Source organism: Panthera tigris, chromosome D1 (assembly GCF_018350195.1).
Source record: "Panthera tigris isolate Pti1 chromosome D1, P.tigris_Pti1_mat1.1, whole genome shotgun sequence".
Lineage (NCBI taxonomy): Eukaryota > Metazoa > Chordata > Mammalia > Carnivora > Felidae > Panthera > Panthera tigris.
Window position 1 is genome coordinate 2,491,907 of NC_056669.1, and position 18,223 is coordinate 2,510,129.

An 18,223-nucleotide genomic window follows, 5' to 3' on the forward strand; every position below is an offset into this window, starting at 1 on the left:
CATGACTGTGACCAAGTTTTCATGAAGTACAGAGATCTTTCCTTTGAGTACGTCTCCTAGTATAAAACTCTTTGTAATCTTTCTTGCATAAGTCATGTCCATAATTTATCCATAATTTCCATTTCCTCTTTCTTGAAAGTAGAGAAAGACTTAAAGACACACATGAAGCAATTTATCCACGCAGCCCTTCAGGCTTTTTAGACTTATTTATTTTCACTCTTTGTAAAATAGTTGAGTTGTCTCACATGTACCTAACTGAACAACACTTAATTCAGCAACTCACCTTTAAAGTTTGGCTATTTCAACCAAGTATTTGCTGTAATAAATAATAAACTCTATTAGACTCGTGTTGCATCACACAATATTTAACTGAATTATGTAATCATATCAACAGGTACAACCAGAAGACACGTGTTTGGGAACAAACACAACAGATCCTTGTTTATCTCTGTATCTCAATGACGGAACTAGAAATGCGTTCAGGGGAGCGACACAAGAGCCCTGCCATCTTGGGCATCAGTCGGTCAGATGTTTTACATTAACGCCATACCACATGGTTAGTCTACCTCATAGGATAAAAGAGGTCCTGCGGCATTAATATGTTCACCTGGTGGAGATTTTCCTACTTCTGCAGACCAAATCTCACATGACCAGATAGGTACCTCAATACCAGAGAATGACCCAGATCTTGTGGGATGTGGTGCGTATCCAATTGGGGATTCTCTCTTCAAAAAAAACAGGAGCAGCTGGGTGGCTCAGTCGGTTAAGCATCCAACTTCAGCTCAGGTCATGATCTCCCGGTTCGCGAGTTCAAGCCCCACGCTGGGCTCTGTGCTGACAGCTCAGAGCCCGGAGCCTGCTCTCTCTGTCCCTCCCCTGCTCATGCTCTTTCTCTCTGTCTCTCATTTCAAAATGAACATTAAAAAAAAATGAAAATGAATAGATAAAATTAGGTAACAGGGCCGTGGAAGCGACCTAGTGAGGGAGGGGGCCTGAGCTTCTTCAGCTTCCAAGTGGGTCCACCCCTGTATCCACAGAAACCTTCCTCTTGGGCTTCACCTGAACTGCACTCTGCTGATTCATTCGCTCGTTCAGCAAGTATTTCCCGAGCCCCCTATACACCAGGCACCATTCCATAAGCCAGGGATACAATAGGGAATAAAAGAGCCCCAGTTTCCATCCTCAGAGCTCAGAAGAAGACAGGACATACACAAGCGAAGATAATTATATAATTTCAGGCAGAGGGAAGCGAGAATGTACACAGCAGGTCCCAGGGCCTAGTCAAGACGGAATTGTCTTGAAAGCCTGTTCTCTGAAAATGCAAAGTGTCTCATGAACAACGTGTTTCCACGAAAGTAGAGTCACGCTGTGTCCTGACACATCCAGATTTGTTGAGGAAAGTCTCAGCTTGAGAAGCAGTTCCTTCCTTAGAATAAACTTTTTCTAAACCAGGTGTTCGTCCCGAGCACTGAGTACACCTCAAAACGGGCGACCTGAGGTGAGCCCTGCCCTCGAAGGAGAAAGAAATTTTGTGGTTTTATTGCAATGCAAGTTCTACAGGGCATCGTTATGGAGCATGATCCGAGGAGACGGTTCAAAAGTCAGTGAGGGAAAAACAAGACAGTCTTATGAGCCACATTTTACTTGACAGAAATGCTTTTGCTTCCCCAGATTATTAACAAATTAAAAGGTCATGCCAACAAATACCCAACCCAAAGTCTGGTGGAAATATGTCACTGAACAAAAAGGAAGAATGATGTATATTTCTGTAATAACTTTTATTAATTATCTTCCACTCTGGACCATACAATGAATGGTAGATCTGAGATTTGCAAATGGAAAACATCAGTGTTCCTAACATTTAATTTTCCTTAAAAAAAAGCATACTGCAAACATATGCTGTTCAAGGCCTCTAAATCCAGGGAGATACAGGTTACTCAGTAAAAAGCTGTATCAAATCTCTAATAGGTTAAAGCCTTCCCAAGACTCAGCAGGACTCTGTTTTTCACAAATTGTTTACTCATCAGCCAGAAAGAGTCAATTTTAAAAATGGTCAAGTGATAAAAGAGAATGTTATCATTACCTAAGTCAAACTAAGTCGCAAACGGAAAAGAATGCCAATGCTGGTTAAACACAGATTTTTCCATCCGTGACAGACAAATGAAGTAGCAGCTGCTGTTTGCATAAGAAGCTTCTCAAATATCAAAAACTTTGCACCTGGCATAAAAACCGAGTAGCCTGGCTGACTGCATATCTATTAGAGGACCGTAAGTTTTTTCTTTTTAAGAGAATACATGAAAACAACCAGAAACATCAAAAGTTCCATGCTGATAAAATACGAAAGCAAAATAGAAACCCCAGGAAATTTGCCCATGTTAGATTATGAATCCCCCTAAAAAGTGACTCAGTTAATTTCAACACATTGCAAAAAAGAGCCAGAGAAATAGCTTCCATAAGTTATTTTTTATTTTGGAAAAAGACCAATGATAACTTGTGTTAGTCTAAATAAATGATATTAATGTCCCAGAACAGTGCTGTTCAAGTTGATAATGGCTAGCCACATATTAGTGCTGAGTTTCTGAAATATGTCAAGTCTGAAACAGGCTGTGTTGTAAGTATAAAATGCATATCCTATTTTGAGGACTCACATGATAAAAAGAATAGAACAAGGTATCTTAACGTTTTGTTTTATCTTTTTTTTTTTTTTTAATTTGAGAGAGAGAGAGTGCAAGCAGGGGAGATGGGCAGGGGAAGGGAGAGACAGAGAGAGAACCTCAAGCAGGCTCTTCGCTCAGTGCAGAGCCTGATGCAGGGCTCGATCCCACAACCCTGGGAGAAGACCTGAGCTGAAATCAAGAGTCAGATGCTCAACCGACTGAACCATCCAAGTGCTCCCATCTCAACATTTTAAAATATTTACTGAACACCAAAATGATAGTATTCGGGCACTGACTGGATTAAATAAAATATACCACTGAAATTAGTTTCATGCATTTCTTTTTTATGTGGCTGCTAAAATTCTGTAAATGACGTAGGCTGGCATCCTGTCTCTGCTGGACACTGACGCTCTGGAGGGTCGAGTGTAGAGTTCAATGTCAGCTAATGGAATTGGGCTCAGAAATTCAACTGGAATTCTCTCATTCTGTCCTGAGTTCCAAATTTCCAACAACCCTAGTATCTGCAAATATCTCATCGGGATATCCCTTTTCAATGTTCCACCACGTATCATATAATATCACCACGGCACTAACACATACTACATATGTCCCTCAGCATCCTCTCCCGACTAATAAGTACTCTGTGGATGATAAGCATGACACATAGCTAATTAACAAAGGAATTATCACCACATCACTTTCGACACTGTTGCCCCACACTCTGGCCTAGAAACTAACTAACACACACTGAAGGTACAACAAAAGTCTGTAGAATAAACAAGAGCCGACCAAGGCACAAAGGACATGGGTTAAGGGAGAATTTTAAGAATCAGCGAAACTATAATGAATTAGGAACATCGCCCTTTTGATCACGTCAGGACTTAATTTGATCGGGAAAACAGATGAGAGTTGAAGCCAGAATTTTCAAAATATCCGGACATAGAACTAGGGCAAAAGTAAGGCTTGTCTTAACTAGAGAATTCTCACAGGCAGAGTTCTAAATGCACCATTACATTGTCAATACAGATTTCCTGGCCAGTGCAATGTATACACCATTAGAAAACTGAACTCAGCAAACAGTTCGACTATTCATCTTTCAAATCAAAATATCTTTCATGCCCTCCCTTAGTGTCTGCAGGTGCTGTAACAAATTGCCACAGACTGACTGGCTTAAAACAACAGATATTTATTCCCTTACGGCTCTAGAGGCCGGTGCCATGATCCAAAATCAAGGTGCTGACAAGGCCATGCTCCCTCTGGATGTTCCAGGGAACAATCTATTCTTTGCCTCTCCTATCTTCTGCTGGTGGCTCCTGACATCCCTTAGCATGTGGCCATGTCACTCCAGTCTCTGCTGCCGTGGTCACACCGCCCTCTCTCCTGCCTGTGTCAGATCTCCCTCTGGCCCTCTCCTACAGGGACATCCACTCCAAAAATCCAGGACTATCTCCACAGCCCAAGAACCTTAGCACCATCACACCTGCAAATTCTTTGCCACATAAAGATCATTTAGAGATGCCAGAATTAGCACACGAACCCTTTGTGGGCCACTGGTCAGCAGAAGACAGACTCCAACACATAATTTTCCTATCTGCTCTAAAGTCTTCACCCAAATTTGGCCATTTTCATACGGCACTTTGTAGTCTTTATTAAAGCCAATGGACACAACCCAACTTTTTTACGTAGCAATCATGCGCACCCATAACTGCTCACCCATAACTGATTACTGTCCCCACCTTGGTAGTGACCTATGGGTCTCGTGTTCCCATGCTGTCACGTGCTCACCACTCAGCCCACATCTCCGTAGGATCTCATAAACATTAGTATTCTGAGAGGATGATTTCTCACTTCTGATACATAATGCTTTCGTCCCCCCAAATAACTTATTTTTGATGAACGCTTGGCAAGTAACGAGGAGTCTCCAGGGAATTTCTGCAAGTTTAGAGCGGCCAACCAACTGGTCTTGTGCTCAAAGGAAACTGGGTAACAAGTGGCTGTGCACATGCAAATGTTGTTCCAAAAATGATTTTCAATGTTTCTCAATTCTATTTTCATAAATTTTAGACAGGCATGCAAACTGGATGTGTAAATGGCACCAAGGAATATAATAGTCATATATAATTGATTCAACTATTTTAATTATTCTAAAATTTACTGAGATCCCATAGACTAGAAAAGTTGTATGTTAATGACAGATTATCATTACTGTTCTTTTTTTTTTTTCAGTGTATTTGAGAAGTGTGAAATTTCCATCATTGGAGTCACATTCCCAAGAGAGGGAGTTAAAAAAAAAAAAATGGTGCCTAAAGGTGTCTTTTTTCTACTGCCATCCAGTGGTCAAATAATCATACTGCACATCACACAGTAAAATGTTAATTATTAAATATTAAAAACTTACTGGGCGTTGCGAACCGAGCCCACATTGTTGCTGTTACGGTTCAGGAGTATTTAGGCTAACATCTAAACACGTAAAAGAGAAAACCAAGCAAGTACGACTCCCAGCTCTACAATTAAGAGATCCTTTTCTGCTCAAATTTTAATTCACAGAGTGGCGCTAACCAATGAGGGTGATGTTTTTCAGCCTTTGAAGAATACCGTGCTCAACCAATGTCATTTTCTTCCGCACTCAGCACTAGGGATAGATGATTTATCGTTAAAATCAGGTCAACACGACCTTCAAACACAAAGCAGGGCGCTCAGTGGTGGCACTCAGAGGGCCACTGCCTTGCCCTGTGCTGATTCACAGGCACGTTTGATCTCTGCGGCCCGAGCATCAGCTTCAAGAGAGCAGACCCTGTGCCTCAGGCTGGACTGTTTCTGCCCCAGTGGGTCCTACAGGGCGCGGCCTGCGGGCAGCACCTGCTACACACCTGCTGGGTGAACCCTCAGTGCTTATGTTTACGGGGATCGGGCTGGGTGAAAAGCATCAAACTCAGCACTGACACAAAACAATACACAGCCACAGTAGTTCTTCTCCAGGAATGTACAGGATCCCCCCATGTGCTGTATTTAAACCAAATACCTCTCACTCCATTCTTTTATTTTTGATTAACCACTCTGTAAAAACCCTTTCAATCCACACTTACTCCATCAGGGAACTTTCTGTTTTTATAGGGAATACGCATACTTTTTATTCCATTCGATAGCACTTCTCTTGTTTCATCCCCAGTAAAATAGCATATTAGCTCAACACGCTCTCCCTATACAAACAGAATGGGAAGCATTCATCTTTCCTTAATGTCCATTAACTCATCATCCAGAGTGAGCCTCAAGACTTGTTTTCCTGGGTGGCTCAGTCGCCGACTTCAGCTCAGGTCATGATCTCACTGCTCGTGAGTTCGAGCCCCGCGTCGGGCTCTGTGCTGACAGCTCAGAGCCCGGAGCCTGCCTCAGATTCTGTGTCTTCCTCTCTCTCTCTGACCCTCTCCATTCACGCTCTGTCTCTGTCTCTCAAAAATACATAAACATAAAAAAAATTTTTTAAAGACTTGTTTCATGATCCTTCATTTATTTTTACCTCTTTCTTTTGAGCTTTTATTAATTTTGTGTAAAAGCTCTCAAATATTAACACTGGAAAGGAAAGGTATCCCTAAAAGGATTTATTCTACTCAGTACAGGTGTGGAGGTTTTTTTGGGGCAGGGGGAGGGGAAGAGTAAATTCTTCACACACTTCCTCAGTGTTCGTCCAAATTTAACCCTCAAATGTCACGCTCATGCCCAAGGAGGCAGTCTGAAGTATGTGTCATCTTGGCATGACCCACAAAGTCGTCTGGAAACAACTCCACACCGACCACTGTTGAGACGCGCTAGGAGAGAGCACTTTGCCACGTTCCAAGTACTCCAGAAATACCAGGTATTATTATCATACGCCCACAATCAAAAAATCACTTCCTTTAAAAGTTGATTACTTCATGCTCACTGTGCCTGTATTTCCTGTAAAGAAGGGTCTCCCTCCCGCCTCCCTGCCTTTAGATTTCATCCATGTGGATACTGCACAGGCTCCCAGAGCTAAATAACTTTCCATCTCCACAGCCTTCCCCACCTACTCCTCGTCTTCTATTGCCTATCCTGTTCCCTGATACCAACGGCCCCCAGACAATGAACAGAGACCTTCAGAGTTTAAATACCCTTTCTGCCATACAGTTGCCCACACAACTGGTGTGAGGGCTCATGCAGTTCCACGACCAGGCACAAAACGAAGACACTGGCTGTGGGTGATGCAGTGACTCCTCAAACCTTACTGAGCCCCTCCTACGTGCCAGACAGCGACGCGGACAGTGAGGACGCTTGGCTTTAGTAACGACAGCAAGGGCGCTCACATCAGAAGAAGTCAGGCAGGTAAACAGATACCATTATAGGCTTCGCGATGGAAATGTGGGATAAATAAACGAGTAGCCAATTCTCCCTGGGGGGGGTTGGAGTTGAGAAAGTCTACAGAGCGATACAGTTCCCGTCAGTACGCTCCCTCGACAGTCCATGCAAACATACTCATGCTGTGTCCGCAAGAACAGCAACGAGAAAGGATTAATACCGTGAAGGCACTCACCACTGGATGCATAAGCTCAGAGTTACAAAAACGAACTGCTTCACTAGTAGGCTTCTAACTTGGAGAGTGTCCTTTACCTGTGGGACTGCCCTCACGTTCAGAGCTCAGTCAAGAGCAGAGGCAGCACATGTACATTCACAGGCCTTTTGACACATGAGTGGCAATCGACACTTCGGACAAAACTAAGATCTTCCAGAAACTATCAGCGAGCAAAGAGAGAAGATAAGGCTGAGGTCAGAGCCTTAAGAAAACATACAAGGAGTCACAGGGCAGAGAGTTAGATGAAGATCCTGCCAAGGAGGAAAAAAAAAGTAAATAAAAGAGTACTCCATGATCTCAGAAAACAAAATCCAGGTGTTCAAAATCCTATTTCTATAGTTATAAATATCCTATTTAGAACATTTTAAGCTTATATATATAATGTGTTTACACATATCTCCCCCCAAAACATTGCAATTGTAGCATTTACTAGGTTGTCATATATATATATATATATATATATATATATATATATATATATAAAATCTTTGAAGGCTCTTTTCTGTATTCACAAAATCCCCACTACATTCTAAGATCTTTGCTGCTTCTTTCATTATTCATAAATGGTTACAGGGACAATAACACATAAAATATACTTTTTAAGGCCTTCTCTAATCTTGCTTCTTCAAGAAACCTAAATAAACCAAGTACCATCTTGGTTCCGGCTTTATCACTATTCCAACCTTGCACTTAGGAGCACTTGAGGCAAAGGAGAGTCAGCGGCAAGCCAAGGGAAGACCAAGGTTCAAGACAAGACTAGCCCACCTGAAAGGACGCTACAAATCACAGTGACGTCACCCAGAGCAGTTCAGTGGAGCCACGGGGTGACTTCATGTTGCAGTGGGTGAGGCAGAGTACAGGAAGTGGAGACAACGAGTTGTGGTGACCCTGAAGATGCTTACATGGCGACAAAATAGAACAACAGTAAAACAGCTTGCATGGGTTGTGGGTGGTGCAAAGAAACTTGACCGTCCATGTTGGCTGAGGAGACAGAACCAGTGAGGAGGGAAACATTAAAGACAGGAGAGTAGTAAACTGTGGGTTTAGGTCATAGGACTGAAGGAGTGACAAAGAGGTGGATTCATCCACAGGAGAGAGACCCCTAGCACACACCCTCATACATGACGGACCAGAACAGAGTCTGACTTTATTCTGACACAGTATTAATGATGATGCCAGGTATAAACAGTTATCATTGTTCAGCAATCACACTGTTTGTTAAGCCATAAGCTGTGTTCACTTAAACCAGTTGGGTGACAGAGACACAGAGGTAGACATATACATCTATCCACCCATCCGTCCACCCATCCATCCATCCATCCATCCATCCATCCATCCATCCATCCGTCTATCTAACCATCCATTCACCCGTCCAACCATCTGTCCACTCATCCTTCCACCCATCCAACCAACCATCCATCCATGCATCCATCCACCCATCCATCCATCCATCTATCCATCCATCTATCTAACCATCCATTCATCCATCCACCCATCTGTCCATCTAACCATCTATCTATCCATCTATCCATCCATCCATCCATCCATCCATCCATCCATCCATCCATCATGACATGAGCTGATATTAATCCAAGTTATTCCATTCTGTAATTATGTAGTTATTTTTGTTTTCTAGCCAAAGAACTATACTTTGCACTTATTCCTGTTGAAGGTCATAGGATCAGCCCATTATTTCCACCTAAGAGCATGTGGATTTTCTCATTCAGCAGTCAGCAAACTACACCCTCAGGCCCACCGCCTGTTTCTGAAAATAACATTTTATTGGAATGAACACAGCCACACCCATTCATTTATGTAATTTCAATGGCTGTTTTCATACAATGGCAGAGCTGTGTTGTTGCAACAAAGACCTTATAGCCTGAAAGCCTACAATATTTACCGTCTGGCCCCTTTATAGAAAAAGCCTGACATTCTGTGCATCTACTCCAACCTACTAACTGTTCTTTCCAGACAAAAAACCCAAGTTTGGAAGATGTGTTTTCTATGTCTTCATCCAAGTTATTGAGAATTCTGACTCCAATATGGTCTAATCCAAAGTGCCAGTAAAATCCCTCCTCACCTCCCTCTTGCCTAACACAAATCTATTAGTTACCACCAAAAGCATGACAAGAAGTTTATTATAATCCAGGCTACAATCATTCTTTCCCACAAGGCTGTCACAGAAATGCCAATTTTCTGGTTGAAATCCATACATACTTAAGCTAATACGACTTTCAGTTTAGGATACTGGTAAACCCATCAAACATATCATCTAAACTTTCTCTTATGGGTCACGGACATAATTTTAAAAATCAGCAATGTTACTGGGCTGTGATATAGTCATTCCCTGGTGGCACCCGGAGATAGGTATGTCTCAGCCTATTCAGACTGCTCTAACACCAGAGACCGAGTGGCTTTTAAACAATAGAAGTTTATTCCTCATGGTTCTAGAGGCTGGGAAATCCGAGATCAAGGGCTCAGCAGATTCGGTATCTTGCTGTGGTATCCTCACACAGCAGAAAGGATGAGGGATGTCCCTGGTGTCCCTTTGGTAAGGGTGCTAACGGTATTCATGACCTCCCAAAGGCTTCACCTGCCAGTATCATCACAATGGGGGTTAGGTTTTTAATGTATGGATTTTGGGGGGACCCAGACATTCATTCAGTCCCTTGCAGGCTGGAACTTTTTTTGCCTTATTTAATAAAAAGCCTGAGCCAGCTTTGCTTGCTTAGGTCTTACGAATGCTTTCCAAGGAGTGCAAGTCTGAGGAGTCAGAGGAACTGGCAGCTGTCACTTCTCCATGCCAACAGCGAGCTAACTTGTAACAGTGCTGTCCCCCAGTCTAACCTGTTCTCTAGTCTAACGTCATGCTCCTGCCTCACTGTGGATGTGCAAACCACACGAACGAGGGCGATCGAATTACACAGAAAGTAGAGGCGAATGTTCTCTCGGGGTCTACCACGTGAATCTTACGAACTCACGTCTACACTCTGCGACACCGATTTTGGCTTTTTGTAAGTGGGTCTGCTGCACACGTATTAGTTCATTTCATCGCATTTGACATAGTAGAAGCTGCCGCATAGCTAAAGTCTGCAAAAGTCGGCCGGGGCTGCACTGCTTACTGAATGTTTCAGTGAAATGCGGAACTTGTCACGTTGGGGCTGAAACGACTTGCTCGAAACTAACACAGCAGATCATACAACCTCTGCTCACAGCACACGGCCGGCAGGACTCATGGAGCTGCTTCAGCCCCCAGGCGGCATGCTGGCTTCCAAATTTCAGAAATCAGGAGTCCAAAGACACCAGATTCCAAATCTCGTCTGGCTCGTTTTTATAGGTAAAATGCTGTCCCTAAAACAATCTGCCTTCAGAAACACTCTACAAAAAAAAGTGCTGGAGTAAAAATCCAAAAATCAGAAAACATCACTCCTCGTAATGAGAGTTAAACCCTACGCCCATGCTACGATGCTTTCACAGACATCCCTGCCTCCCGATTAGACAAAAACCACTAACCTGCACTCAGCACAAATCACAAAAAAGCACAGCATTCATCTATCAATATTAAAGCTAATACATTGATGTCAGCATACCATGGCGCAGAGCAAAGATCTATTATTACACGCATCATCAACGCCCGGAAGAAACAAGGCATGCTTCATTCTCATTCTGAAAAAAAGAAAAAAATCCTTGGAAGAAAATATTTCTTCCTGTATCTGCACATGTGCACTTTAGTGTCCCGTGGGCTTATTCCTTTATTTATGACTTACATCTGGTCCTGAAATACGGTACAGGGAGGGAGAACATTTTTGCCGCAGCGTTTGTTTGGGATTCTTTCTTTGCTGGTAGTGTCATTCCCCTGGAGCTTTTTGCCAAAACTGTCCTGCACAGAAAAGTTTGTGTAAAGATGTTCCCTTTTAAACTGCATGAATTCTGAAATACAGAAGTTTGAAAGAACGTAAAACGTCACACACACGAGGCAGGCTGCCTTCACTATTTACATTACCATAAAGCGACCTCAGATACAGTGACACAATCTAGCATCTGGTGTGCTGAGCTGCACACAGGCATCCGGGGGGATGTCCCAAGGCAGCTGCACCTAACATCTGGAGATTTCGGGCAGGAAAAGTCAGCCATGTCGGCCACTGTCATGATGAGAAATTAAGCGATCCTGTGTTCATGTCCCACGGGCAGTGGAGGCACAGGGAGACTGTTCCTGGCCAACTTACTGGCCTGGCTGACTTCTTAGGAACACTGGCGGTCAGTATTCAAACACAACACAGGACCTGTCTTCCTCCAAAGTAATTCTTTCAGTGGCTTCTCACTGTGCTACAAATAATGGCCAGACTCCCTAACCTTACTTCCCAGACCTTTAGTTAGTGGACCCTTGAAGGCTATGTTCTCCTGTCCAAATCGTGGCAGGCACTGTATCTCTTCACTTGCAACCTCCAGCCTCCTTCCTCACCGCCTCCAACTTCTAACTCCTACTCATCCTTCATCCCCCACTTCAGCCGTCACTTCCTCCAGGAAGCCCTCCCCTGTGTCTCAAATGTAGCTTAGGCGCTCCTTATGAATTCCCACACCCCTGTGTATTTCCTCCACAAAAGCAACGATCACTCTACACTGTGCCTTCACACTTCTCCGATTGCAACCCAAAGTCTTTTCAAAAAAACAAAAACAAAAACAACAAAGAACAATCTTACGATGGATTCAAATATGTGACACAGAAATGCTGAAACACATGTAGACCTGTTCTGTTGAGGAAGGGGTGGACAGCCTGAAGCGATATACGCTCAGCCCCCTGGCACACAGGCGATGACCTCTAAGGTGCTTCTAGAAAATCCTGGGGCTCTCCAGAATGCATCTGAAAGGCACGTGCAATACACTAGAACTAAGCATGGACTTGTTCCTACTGCCCAGAGACTGCAGGCTGTAAGAAGGCAGGAACCCTGAATGTTTTATTCAAAACGTGCTAGATAACCCTTCATCCGGCACAACAACTGGCAAAGATTAGGGACTCAATAAATAATTGCAAAATACGTGAAGAAGTTACAGTAGGGGTCAGCAGCAGAGCTCAGGATAAAGACCTATTTGCACGCTGGTTTTCGACCTTTCGTGTTTAGAGGACGGTCCCGGTCGAGTCAGGAATGAACTCAACAGAGACAACCTTAAAGAAAGCCAGGGAGCTTGTCCTGACTGGCATGGCTCGGATGGACCAGAAGCCTACAGCTGGCGCACTTAAAAGACGTTCTTATTCTGATATAAAGAAGAATTTCATAAAGATGTTGGCGAAGTACCCATGTACTGCAAGGGTAAGCGCGGGACAGCACGCTTATCACCGGCCATCAGAGACCAATGACTCTGGGGACCTTGCTCCATTGTCTGGCCCTACTGTTCTGAAACAATAAAGCTTTCCTCTCATTCCCTGAAAGGGAAAATCCCATGTCATGGGAAAACCTCAATGTCATTATTGTAACTCACAATCTAGTGGCATTTCCTACTACAGTGTATGTCCACCAGTTTCCACCCACCCATTTAGAAGAATTTGTATTAAACAGGCAAGTCAAAGTTATATTACATTTAAAATATGTGATCATCACTAGGCTCTATGAGATCATGAAACTTTAATATCCTCAGAGTCGAAAAGAAAATATGAACACAGAAGAACATAAGGGCTGACCCTAATGCTATTCTTCACTTTCAGTCACTTAAAAATAATTTATTGTGGGCGCCTGGGTGGCTCAGTCGGTTGAGCGTCCGACTTCGGCTCAGGTCATGATCTCACGGTCCGTGGGTTCGAGCCCCGCGTCGGGCTCTGTGCTGACAGCTCAGAGCCTGGAGCCCGTTTCAGATTCTGTGTCTCCCTCTCTCTCTGCCCCTCCCCTGTTCATGCTCTGTCTCTCTCTGTCTCAAAAATAAATAAACGTTAAAAAAATTTAAAAAAAATAATTTATTGTAAATTAATACTGCAGTGTATAGAACAGACATCCTATAGATAGGAGCGTGTGTGTCTGTGTATGTGTGTGTGTATATACATATAGGATATTGTATGTCAGTTTTACTTCAAAATACAAACCAACCCCAATCATTAATTGTCCTCTGCCTTGTCGCCTTCCCTAAAAGATCTGATGTTCACATGGAAGTCGATGTGCGGTCATCGCTGGTGACAACAGAGACCCATATTATCCAAAACACAAGCTTGACTCCTTCGAGATCCAAGGCCACAATTAGTAAAACTGCAGGCCTATCACTAGACAGTGATAAAGTGACAGACACTTGAGGCACTGGCGTGGTAAACAAACAAACAAAACTAAATTCAGAATCATTTCCCACCAGCACCTGAAAAAAAAAACACAGAAAACAACAAAATGGATCAAGACAACGAAGAGTATATCCCACACCAACTAGGAAGTTCTATCTAAATTTAAAAACAAATGAGTAGGGGCGCCTGGGTGGCTCAGGCAGTGGAGCGTCCGACTTGGGCTCAGGTCACCATCTGACGGTTCGTGGGTTCAAGCCCCGCGTCGGGCTCTGTGCTGACCGCTCGGAGCCTGGAACCGTGCTTCCGGTTCTGTCTCCCTCCATCGCTGCCCCTCCCCCCTCTCAAAAATAAAGATCAAAAAACCAATAAAATAAAATAAACACAAATAAAAATAAGTAAGTAATACCGTCGGTTAACTGCTACCTTTACGCTTCTGATCCACACTGAGCCAGCAACGCTGGTTGTGACCAGTTGTCACCAAAACACCAACTGTGCAGGCACGGAAATGAGAAGAGGTAGGAATGGGTGTCAAAGGCAAACCAGCGAAAGAAGAACAAATATGATACCAGGAGAAGTATAAATATGCAATTGAGTTCTGCAAACTGTTATACTGGAATCCTTCCTAGCCAGACGATCTACTTTCCCTCAGAGGCAGGGACCAAATTCCACCACCACTGGGTCACCTTCACCCATTCTGCAGCTACAGCGAACGGGTCTGCCGATATCCCTTTTACAACAAGAACACGTTGTGATGGAGAGTTCTGGAAGGCCGGGAGACCGCGGCAGACCAGCCTCCCACACTGGGTACAAGGAGATCATCCCGTATCCATTCTAACACTTCCCTGTCATTTCTAGCAATGCCGGCTATCTGGAGCTATCAGCTACAAATAGAATGAAAACAAGGTCTGTGGGTGCATCAGGCTGGACAGAACCCCCACCCCCAACCCCGCTTTCGTGCCCACGACAGGAGGCCCTCCCTGTTTGCTCCGATCTTGGCTGCAGCATTAGGGAGCAGCTAATCGGGTCAGTGGGAAGAAACTGATGGCACTCAAGTGTGAATGAAGATGCTTCCATCACCAGATGCAGGTTTCTAAAACCCCTGGCCAAGAGTCACGGCTAATTTTTGGCTGTGATTTCCTACCACTTGTAATCCGAGAGCCAGCTCATCCAAGGATGCCAAATTAACGTTTGAAAACTTTGACCTTCTGTATTTCCCCCTGTCCTCCCCAAGCTTACACCCGGTCTTAATCTGACAGTGCAAAGGGCAAGACTATCTATCGTCTCCCTTCACCAAGGAACTCTGGGGGAATAAGTTAAAAACGTCTGGAATCAGAGGTTTTAATTTAATAAGTGATTATTTTCCCTCATCACCTTAACTGTTGTGATGAAAACTTTCCAGACAACGTCTAGACTTTTTCAAAGACCCCTTATTCTCACACCCTCACCAGAACTCTGTGGCACCGTTTCTCAACTGAGTTTTGGCTTTTTTTTTTTTTTTTCCATTATCATCATTTGCCCTTCAGAAGCTTGTTTAGACTTTTTTTTTTTTTTTACTAATCACGTCCCTTCCTATCACATGCTCACACCGCAGATATACTGTCTACCTCTTCACACATATGGGCCCTTCAGAGGACCACAAACCATCATACTAGTCAAGATTTTTTCACCCTCCAAGATCTGATTTTGCTGTTTTGGGGGCAATTTTGGGTCTCTTTGAAAAAACATGCCCTGTGACACTGAAAATACGCTGCCTTTTGACAATTCCCCAAACTAAAAACCCATTATGAGTATGAACTTTGCTTTACTCTGTATATAACAATTTTTTTAATCTAACCTTCTCCACCCCCACCCCTCCTATTTTGTTTGTAAAATGAGACCGACATTGAGGAAAAGTGCTGAGCAACCCAAATTAATCAAAGTGTGTGTGTGTGTGTGTATATATACTGTTAGTAAATTGCAAAACAGCTTGAACTAAAATATGAATAAATCGATCCAGGGTAGCTTTTGAAATTTTGATGAAACAAAGCATGTATCATACAGACTAGATAGATGAACAGTGTTCTAACAATGAAAACTAAGAGGCAAGCATGCTTTAAAAAAAATACTACAAGCTGCAGGACTGGGTTTTAGTTGGAATCTTGGGTTGATGGGCAATGGTTACACACTTTTCATTTTCTGTCCTTGACGTCTTGTAAGTGATACTTGGGAGGCTAAGGATTGCAAAATTATGGCTATGAAGTCATGCAAATTATACATGGCATTTTATTCGACACAGCCTAGAGGGCATATAAAGTGCAAACGTTAACAAATGTAAAATCTCAAACTAGGAGAAAAGATCGTCCCCAGTGGAAACATAAACGAGTAAAGCAAAATTATAAAAGTTTGGTCTTGAGCCCACACCTTTTTTTTTTTAAGTGTTAGTAAGAAAATGCTGTGCTTTCACTAAGATGGAGGGTATTCAAATAGGCACTGGTGGGGTGTTGTACATAAAAACATCGCGGTAAAGTAACGCTGGGAGTAGGGGGCATCTTCTGGCCAGGAGGTGACTCTTGAGGCTTCCCTGGGCCCCCTGCACACGCCTACGTCACTTCCTGTGACTTGCACACACTGAAATCCATAGTGTATCTGTCACCAGAAAATACAGTAAAGTCTTTTCAAAGTTCAAAAGCCTTTCAGCAAAGTCCAAATTCAGGGCACACCAAGAGAGAAACTGATAAGGGAACAAGATGGCCAATATAAATTCACCGAGAACACACACTGCCAAGTCAAACAGTGAAGCCAGCCTGGGGAGTTCCTTGGGGATGTGTTAGAACTTCACACAGACAGACAGAAAGATACTATTACTGAAGGAAAAAAACCCAAAAACCTAGGGGTCAGTTCGGGTAAGGTGGGAGAAACAGCTTCAGATTCCTGGGAACACGAGTTGCAGGTGAGAATAAAGGGATAGATCAAGTTCAGACCTGGGGGGTAACCCGCGGAGAAGCTGACCTAGGTGTCCCCCAGATAAGGGACACAAACAGGCCGGCCTGGGGCCCACGGGGCTTGCTGTACAAACCCTTGTGCTTGTGCCAACACAGGGAGACCTTCTGCGCCTGGAAAGTCACCCTGCGTTGCGGTGAAAGCCCAGTGTCCCCCGGACCCTGAGCTTCGGAGCCAGCGCTGCGCCCCCAGAGGAGGGTCACTGTGGGGACAAACAGCACACATGCTGCACACGGGCACCTCCCCCACATAATCAGTACAGCTGTCACCCTGGTCCAGGCTGACTGCGGGACACAAGGACATCATTCCCTGTCCTCCCGTGGCTACAAGACACATAAGTCGCCCAGACAAAGCCCCTCCCGAGCCCCCATCTACCCGAGTCTCAAGTGCACAGAGCCTGACCTGGGGCGGCGCCGGGACGTGGGGACCTGCCCCCTCGGGGGCCCTGAGCCACCTGACCCCCCCCCCCCCGCCACCACCCACCCCCCTCCCCCGGAACAGGGAGGGACAGCACCCGCCGCCGCGGAGCCTTACCGCGCGTCCCACGAAAGTTTCCCTGTCCCTACAGAAGCGGACGACGGCGACACGTCGGTGACCCGGCGCACGACCCGGCAACGCGCGAGCCCCTTACCATCTCTCCGGAGGCCGGCGGCGCGCAGGGCCCGCAGGGACGCGCTCTGCGGGGCCGCGGGGGCGTCCCGACAGCCGCACAGGTTGGCGCACACCAGGGTGTAGACGAGACCGAGCGGGCGCATTGGGCCGGCGACCCGAGACGCCGGGCCTGGGCGCTCCCTGCACCGCCCGCTGGAGCGCGTGTGGCCGCCGGCAAAGCCGAGCGGGACGCACAACAGGTTGGCGCGGGCCCGCCCCCTCCGGCGCCCCGCCCCGCCCCGGCGCTCGGGACCCGGCCGGCCCCACCTGCCCTGGCCCTGGGGTCGGGGAGAAACGGCCAGCGCCACCTACCCCTCCCCGCGGGGGTGGGGAGCCCAGCAGGCCCCACCTGCCCTGGCCCCGGTAGGGGGCAGCTCCAGGCCCAGGGCCTCCCCACCAGGGGTCCGCTGTTGCTTGCACACAGTGCGGGACTCACCGCTTGGGGGGGGGGGGGGTGCTTGGGGATGGGGGCCTAGGCGGGGGGGGGGGGGGGGGGGGGGGGGGGGGGGAAGGGGGGGGAAGGGGGGGTTGGGGGATGGGGCATTGGCTGTGGGGGGTGGGGGGAGTACTTGGGGATGGGGGCCTTGGCATTGGGGGTGTAGGGCTTGTGGATGGTACGGGGGGGGGGGGGGAGTTCTTGGTGATAGGGCCTTGGCAATGTGGGTGGCTTGGGGATGAGGCCGTGGGGGTGGGGGTTTGGGGGGCTTGGGGATGGGGCCTTGGTGATGGGGGGAGGTATTGGTATGGGGCCTTGGCGGGGTGAGGGGGGACATGGGGAGGGGGCCTTGGTGGTGGGGATTGGGGGGATGCTTGGGGATGGGGCCTTGGCAGTGGGGGTGGGGATGGGGCCTCACACGGCTGGGGGTTTGGGGATGGAGCCTTGGCGGGAGGGGGGGGGGCATGTGGATGAGGCCTGCAGTTGTCAGTGTTCAGTTTGCAGTGGCTCAGATCAGATCCTGCTTAGTGAGGATGTGACCGGGTGAGGCAGCAAGAGGGTGCAAGGTTAAGGAGCTCCAGTGAGTGTGACCTTAGCAGGGTCCAGGTCATTTCTCAGGGTGGGTGAAGAGTGGGCAGGTCTTTCTTATCTCACAG

The 18,223-nt window shown here is 45.9% G+C and overlaps 1 protein-coding gene across 2 annotated transcripts in view; it reads right to left on the reverse strand.

Annotated features, from left to right (window-relative positions):
* The window catches only part of PDGFD (platelet derived growth factor D), a 221,345-nt gene extending 204,035 nt beyond the window's left edge, over positions 1–17,310 (reverse strand). For both annotated transcript variants that reach the window (XM_042957827.1, XM_042957826.1), the window contains exon 1: positions 17,112–17,310. In XM_042957827.1, the coding sequence (XP_042813761.1) occupies positions 17,112–17,235 (124 nt within the window). In that variant the 5' untranslated portion in view covers positions 17,236–17,310. The remainder of the gene's footprint in view (positions 1–17,111) is intronic.
* Between the last annotated feature and the right edge of the window lie 913 nt (positions 17,311–18,223).